This window comes from Xiphophorus hellerii, chromosome 24 (assembly GCF_003331165.1).
Source record: "Xiphophorus hellerii strain 12219 chromosome 24, Xiphophorus_hellerii-4.1, whole genome shotgun sequence".
Lineage (NCBI taxonomy): Eukaryota > Metazoa > Chordata > Actinopteri > Cyprinodontiformes > Poeciliidae > Xiphophorus > Xiphophorus hellerii.
Window position 1 is genome coordinate 3,989,100 of NC_045695.1, and position 7,597 is coordinate 3,996,696.

The following is a 7,597-nucleotide window of genomic DNA, read 5'->3' on the forward strand; positions in this document are numbered from 1 at the left end:
ATTTTGATGGCATCCGTAATGCTTTGTATGCAATTAATTCTATGTTTGGTCTTTAATTTTGTGGATTTTACGTCTCTATCATACTTTAATCGCCTTTTCATAGTAATAGCCTGCTGCCATCCTGTGGCCAAATACCCACATCTCGTCCAGAGAGCTGTTACCTAATTATTTTTTTCCTCATTATACTAATAACATCATATTATAGTTTGCTCATTCTTAAAAACAGTTTTCTGTCTTATAAAGATAAATATATAAAAAAGAAAAAAGGTAAGTCATTTTAGTTTTAAAATCAAGAAATGCGTAAAACATGTGATGTTGGTGTAAACAGCTTTATTAGAAAAGACATTTTCTGGTGTTGGGTTTTTGACACAACCCAACACCATGGGATTTAGCTCGTTTAAACTGCCATTTTACAGCGTTTAACCAATTGTCTGCAAACGGCCACTAACGGCAGGTCAGCACTCGTTCAGGCTATGGATGAGCATTCTCCAATGCGTCTCATTTTAATACTCTTCACCCTCTTCATCCTCTTCGTAGGAGTCAATGCCGACCTCTTCGTAATCCTTCTCCAGGGCGGCCATGTCCTCCCTGGCCTCGGAGAACTCTCCCTCCTCCATCCCCTCGCCGACGTACCAGTGGACGAAGGCCCTTTTGGCGTACATCAGGTCGAACTTGTGGTCGAGTCGGGCCCAGGCCTCTGCGATGGCGGTGGTGTTGCTGAGCATGCACACGGCTCTCTGCACCTTGGCCAGGTCACCACCCGGAACCACAGTCGGAGGCTGGTAATTAATGCCCACTTTGAAGCCAGTGGGGCACCAGTCCACGAACTGGATGCTGCGCTTGGTTTTGATGTTGCTGATGGCCACATTGACGTCCTTCGGCACGACGTCGCCGCGGTACAGAAGGCAGCAGGCCATGTACTTCCCGTGACGGGGATCACATTTCACCATCTGATTGGCTGGTTCGAAGCAGGCGTTGGTTATTTCCGCCACAGTGAGTTGCTCGTGATAGGCTTTCTCTGTGGAGATGACTGGGGCGTAGGTGGCCAAAGGGAAGTGGATTCGAGGGTAGGGCACCAGGTTGGTCTGGAACTCCGTCAGATCTACATTCAGCGCTCCATCAAAGCGCAGGGAGGCGGTGATGGAGGAGACGATCTGGCTGATGAGGCGATTCAAATTGGTGTATGACGGGCGTTCGATGTCAAGGTTCCTACGGCAGATGTCGTAGATGGCCTCGTTGTCCACCATGAAGGCGCAGTCGGAGTGCTCCAGAGTGGTGTGGGTGGTCAGGATGGAGTTGTAGGGCTCAACCACAGCTGTGGAGACCTGAGGAGCTGGGTAGATGGCAAACTCGAGCTTGGACTTCTTGCCAAAATCTACTGAGAGCCGCTCCATGAGAAGAGAGGTAAAGCCAGAGCCGGTTCCTCCTCCAAAGGAGTGGAAGACCAGGAACCCCTGGAGTCCAGTGCACTGGTCAGACTGAACAAGACAGTTACAAGTTACAATGAAAGACTTGGAAAATGTGTTTATAAATTATCATAATTTTAATCAGAATAAAAAAAGTTGTGCTTTTGAATATAAAACTCCCTTTAAAAGTGACTTCTACTCTTATACCTTCTACCTTGAGACTAACCCACTTTTTGTGAAGAAGAACTTGCCAAGACGTCACACCATTACAAAAAAGTCCAATTAAAGGTTTTACAAAAACTAAATTAAGCAGAACATGTCTTACAACATAAAGTAGGCTAAAAGATTGGAGTGTCCTAGTTAAAGTGGTACAGCAGCTGTACCTAAACCAAGTGCAGATTTTCAAATGATTTAATTCCCTACGAAGTTATCCAAATCAACAAGGTTCAATGTGGAAAAATGATTGCCTCAAACTCTTTGGGGCAAGCAAGCATCGTCAAGTAGTAATGAAAATTGCTAAGGAATCATTTTTCCCCACTTCTCATTCCAGAATTGTTCTTAATTTACCTACATTGGAGGGTTTTCAAGGCTTAACAGCCTATCAAATGTCATGTCTGGTCTTTGACTTCAAAATCTAGATTTGTAGGTCAATTCAAATCGCTGGTGTGATAAACCACCTCCATGGCTGACAGCATCTTTAGTTTTGTTTTTTTGCCCCGTGATAAATATTGCGTTAGCTTTATTCTCCTTACCAGTTTGCGGATTCTGTCCAGGACAGAATCTATGTGCTCCTTCCCGACGGTGTAGTGGCCTCGGGCGTAGTTGTTGGCAGCATCCTCCTTTCCTGAAATCAGCTGCTCGGGATGGAACAGCTGGCGGTAGGTTCCGGTTCGGACCTCGTCTGAAAAGAAAAACCAAAAAAAAAAACCATAGAGACAGGGTTAGTACTGTGCCAAACTGCCTTTCAATGCCATTTCAAATGCTTCTTTAACCATGTGACTGAAACATGACTAGCACATTGTACGCTGCAGGGGAGTGGAAGTGTGGAGTAATGAGTGGATGTAGGAGGGGCAAGCAAGTAAATTCAATTCATTTAATACAAAGTGAAATGTGTGGAGCTAATGCAAAATTTGGAGAGTGTGGTAGTTCTTTGGGGTGTGAGCTAATTTAATGGCTTTAATGAGTTTTGTAATTGTAACATCTATTAAGATGCTACCATTTTAATAGTGGGTGGAGCTATTATTTATTTATTTTTTTTAAGTATACCGTCCGGAAAGTGTGTCACTGAGAGCTGTGGGCCGAGTCACAATGCTTCACAAGTGGAGCATTGTGGTTTTTGCTACAATGCTCCAGTTGACATCTATGAAGAACAATCTCTCTCAGAAAAGAAGCGGAAAAAGAAAAAGAAAAGAAAGGGAGAGAGGCGAGGTTAGAGTAGAAGAGGAAGAAGGATAAAGAGAAAAGACAACATCCTGGAGTGACGTTATTTAAAGTAAGATGGTTTGAGGTGCTAGTCAACGAGGAAAAGTAACATTTCTCAAGGATGTTTTGAGTTTCAAAAGTCGAACATTTTCTGGAAAACCTCTGAGACAAGTCCCAAAATCTCTGAAGTGTTTCTCTTTCGAATTTTGGACTTTTCAAACTCAGAATTCTCTCTTTTTTTTTTTCTCCCCCCTTTTTAATTATGGGAAATGTTCAGGCTTTTTCCTGGGGTATTTCTGAGATTAATCTCCCCTCCCTGCCAAAAAAAACGGCTTCTTGACGGTTCCACCCTCTGCCTTTTGTTTCACTCAATAACAAACATTTGTTCCTTTACACCTTGGGATACTGGTTTCAGTCACAACAAAAGGGAACGATTTGCAGCTAAACACGCCTTGTGTGGCAGTGAAAGGCCTCACCGATGACGGTCGGCTCCAGGTCCACAAAGATGGCTCTGGGAACGTACTTCCCGGTGCCGGTCTCGCTGAAGAAGGTGGTGAAGGAGTCGTCGTAGCCGCCGGTGGGCTTGTCGCTGGGCATGTGGCCGTCGGGCTGGATGCCGTGCTCCAGGCAGTACAGCTCCCAGCACGTGTTGCCCATCTGGACGCCGGCCTGGCCAACATGGATGGAGATGCACTCTCTCTGAGGGAAGACAACAGGGTGGGATCCAGTATAAACAGATGAGCGCTTCAGGTTCTAGTGCAAACTAAAAGCCAAAAAGCTGAATTTTTAATTAGATTTCAGCCAGTCGTGTCTGAACTCGATTAAACTGTCGATTGAATGCTTAAAAAAAAAAAAAATCATAAAACAGGGTGGAGTTTACACTGCAGGCAAACGAGTTCTTCGCTAAAGTATTTATACCGACTGAAGGTTTTTTTTAAAACGCTGGAAGCTATAAGAATCTGTATTTAAAGTCTGAAAATACATGCGAGAACATGCTATGAAAAGAGCAGATCGAAATCAAACCTTTTAGACTGAGTGCGATACAAACCGTGTGGAAGAAAACTAACACTGACTGTGAAGCATGGTGGTGGCAGTACCATGCTGTGTGGATGCTCATGATGCAGAAAAAAAAATAGAAGAAGGTCAAACTGGGTCACAGTTTCCTCTCCCACCAGCACAGGGACTGTAAACTCAGAACCAGAGCTACGATATTCATGTTTTAGAATGACCTAGTCAAAGTCCAAAACTAAATCCAATGGTGGGGACTGACAGGTTCAATGTAATCTTGAGTGGAAAATTTAAAAAAATAAAAAACACGGTTCCACAACCTCAAAAAAATGTAAGCATATATCAGAAGTACCCCACAGAATGATACTGCCACCACCATTTTTTTTGATGTGGGAATGATGTTTCCAAGACAACGCACTGCATTTAAGCACAAAAATAAAACCAACCTCTGCCTTGTTTTCTAGTTGTCGTGATATGTTCAAGACAAGGCACCATATTCGTTTTTTGCCAAATTAAAAAAAATTTTAAATAAAAAAAAAAAAGAAGAAAAATAATTCCAACAAGGATGCCAGAGAATTATACTGCCACCGCCATTTTATTCATGGGGAAATGCAGCGTTCACTTTCTGCCACATAGTTCACATCCAAACGAAACACACTGCGGCTTGTGTGTGACATGAAAAGGTCTCCAAACAACGGTCTCTATCTGCAATCAAACACGTCAGCCGTACCTGCACGGATGTGACGCCAAAGTCAAAACAAAATCATCAACATGTCTGCAGGGGCCAAAGGGCCTCCACGCCCTGCTGAAGTATTTTTGCGCGCTGGTTGTAAAGGTGTAGCAGTGGGGAGGGTGAGGGCGGAGCAGAACAGTTGAAACGGGTTTGAAAGGAAAGTTCGTTCGGAGGCAGATCAGCGCCTCGATGTGCCGACCGCTTGTGGAAATGCAATCAAAACGCCAGTCATACCTCGCAGCTCAGGCATCCCAAACCTCGGCGTTAACGATGACTGCGGCTGCCATCTTTAGCCTCTGTTCTAGACAGTGACACAACGAGGCGAAATTCTTTCCGATGTCTCCTTGCTGATGGGAATCGTTTCCCCATTTTGGTTCGAGAAACAAAACAAACAAACAAAAAAAGCCTCTTGGATCACTTTTAAAGCTGTCGTTTTGAGCGCTGGTCCCCTTTAAAACAGGGGGAGGGCTTGTCAGCTGCTAAGTTTGGCAATAGCAGCCAGCTATTTTGAGTCGCTGCGCACAGAGCGCCGCTTTAACCCACTAACCTCTAATCACATGTTCCAGCAAGCGCAGAGCGTCAGAGAGAGTTTCTGTGCAGATTTTATTTTTTATTTTTAAATCATTATGTGGTGATTCCTGAGCAGATTTAAGTGAGATGTGGGTGTGGCTGCCTGTTGCAACACGCTGCGCTGAATCAGCCTTTAAGAGAAGTGGAGGGAGTGGAGGGAGTCATCTGCTACGTCTATCTGGTCCCGCCTGAAACGAGGTCACACATGGAGGGCAAACACAGTGGGGCATTGTGCAACACAGGAAGGGGAAAAGAGCTACAGGGGGTTATTGGTGAGTTTCCCACAGAACAGCACAGTAAAAATAATAAAAATACAAAGAATCAGAGTAAACTTGTGCTTCATATGCCACTAAATGAGGTCGTTCAAGCGCCACGGGCCTGTTGGTTAAGACCAGAGAGAAACAGCATTGTGTAAACTCCAAACACTAGAACGGCTCGCCCTCATGCCGCAGAGTCAAAGTCCGACTTTGTGGATTTCATTGAGAGGAAAGCTTCTCTGTGTACCGAGCTGATTTTCAGCTGCGTTGTGTAAACAACCCAAAGCCGCAGCAAGCAGCAAGCAGCATTCCCGGGCCGACAAGCAGTCCACATATGGAAACGGTTAACCTCTGCAGACTGGCAGCCTGCTGGACTGATTTGCAACGCAGCCTGTCGAGGCAACAGAGAAGCTCAGACGAGAGGCTAAATTTGGGAAGGAAGTGTAAAAGCAGGAAACAGTGAGTCACATTTCAAACTTTCGATAACAAAAAAAGAAAGAAGCCCTGAACACGGACCCCTTTTGTCGATTTGACGATAAGACCTCTTTATCGACGATGAGGAAGTACTCACCATTTTGTTTTTTGTCCTTTTCGGGGGGGAGCAGGGAGAAGGAGAAGTTTAGACAGGCTGGTTCTCACAGTGCAACCTTAAGGAGATCTTTGTGAGTGAAGTCCTGTCAGAGTGGGGTGGTGAAACCTTTATATAGCTGCACAGGAAGGAGGGCGGAGGAGGCGGAGCCGGCGACAGCTGCAACTTTCTTCCACTCTCCAAATCTTCCTGGTCGCTTTTCATAATAAAATGGGCGGTAAAAACGTTCAGATTTTAAAGTAAAATGTGGTTTTCTGTGATAAAAGGTTTAACAAAACTGAACCCTGAACACACAATGAAGAAAGTAGTAAAACAAATTGCCTGAATAAAATTCTCTTTCTCTCTCTCTCATTATTCTTAGCAAATTGGGGGGGAAAAAAATGTTGGTAGTCCTAATTCTGATTTTACGTCAGTTTTTACAAAGTATATATTTCCTAAAAAACATACCAGCAAGAAATTAGTTTTAAAGGACTCTCAAAGATAAATACATAATCTAGTAAGTAGAGATGCAAACACATGTGTTTCATGATCAGAAAACAAAAAAGTCTTAAATATTAAAAGCAAAAAATAAGAAACTACTTAAGGTAATATTTTGCTCCCTGTCATTTTAACTATATTAAAATGACAGGGGGGTGATAAAAATATTTTTTCTACAAAACTAAATATTTTTTTCGTTTGTTCACAAAACAGTCAAAGCAATATAAAACTATCAATCTTTATAGCTAAGTACTATATATTTATAGCAAGTACATTTGATATTTAAAATGCAAATATAAAAACGACCGTTTATTGGTCCTGTAATTCACTTCACAACCACTAGATGGCGCCCTAATCATTTACGTTTGTGTCTCGTGTTCTTCATGCGGTTCCCTCCTGACTGCTTCTGCTTACAAAGCGCATTAATTACGATCCATAAGTTACAGTTCGGGCCCCTGAAATATATTTTATGTCAAAGCCACGTAATCAAATTCCCATACTTCATTGGAAATTGGCATTTTAGCCCATTTTCGAAAGGATAAATAAGAAGGTTCGACATGGATTTATGAGCGAGTTCTAGAATGGGAGGAAGGACCGTGAACGCAGCTGGAAAATTAAGCAGGTAGCCTTTGTACGTCCCCTTTAAGAGAAAAGTTAATAAAATCAGGATTAAACTCAAGAGAAGTTCACCTCTCTTCTCTATCTTCTATTTCTGAGGCTTTTTCTTGTAATCGTTAAAGGGGGTTCTGATCAGTAACTCTGCAGGAAGCTGATTTATCACTGATTTTCAATCCAGTTTTTTTTTAATGTTGCTTTGTTAAACAGCATCCAGGTCCAACTCAGAAGAGAAAGCTTTGCACATCTTCAGGGTTACAACGGCTGAAGTGCTCCGTTCTCTGCTGGCGTTTACAACACTCGGTGCCACAGCGAAAGTGAAAGTCTTTGTGAACTTTTCCCATCCATCACGACCGACTGAAATTCACGGCAGACATCTCACCAGGCCATCGTCTCTGATGGTCGACGTGGCCATAATCCTCAAACCGGCCTCCAGAGTCCTCCTGAGCCTTTAGCTCCTCTTCAAATACCACCAATCATCTTTTTTTAAAGAGAGAAGAGAGACGGATTGTGATCAACA

General features: G+C 43.3%; 1 protein-coding gene across 1 annotated transcript; it reads right to left on the reverse strand.

Annotated features, from left to right (window-relative positions):
* Positions 1-310: 310 nt before the first annotated feature.
* Positions 311-6,093, reverse strand: LOC116715516 (tubulin alpha chain-like). Its single transcript, XM_032555935.1, has 4 exons — positions 5,968-6,093; positions 3,305-3,527; positions 2,159-2,307; positions 311-1,478 (listed from the first exon to the last, which is right to left on the reverse strand). The coding sequence occupies exons 1-4, from the start codon at positions 5,968-5,970 to the stop codon at positions 504-506; spliced, it is 1,350 nt and encodes a 449-aa protein (XP_032411826.1). The 5' UTR covers positions 5,971-6,093; the 3' UTR covers positions 311-503.
* Positions 6,094-7,597: the final 1,504 nt, after the last annotated feature.

Excerpts from the sequence above, each read along its gene's own strand:
- LOC116715516 (XM_032555935.1), bottom strand. Across the intron at positions 2,308-3,304 it reads CCTGGAGCCGACCGTCATCG|ACGAGGTCCGAACCGGAACC; the intron begins GTGAGGCCTTTC and ends TTTTCTTTTCAG. Across the intron at positions 1,479-2,158 it reads TGGACAGAATCCGCAAACTG|TCTGACCAGTGCACTGGACT; the intron begins GTAAGGAGAATA and ends TGTCTTGTTCAG.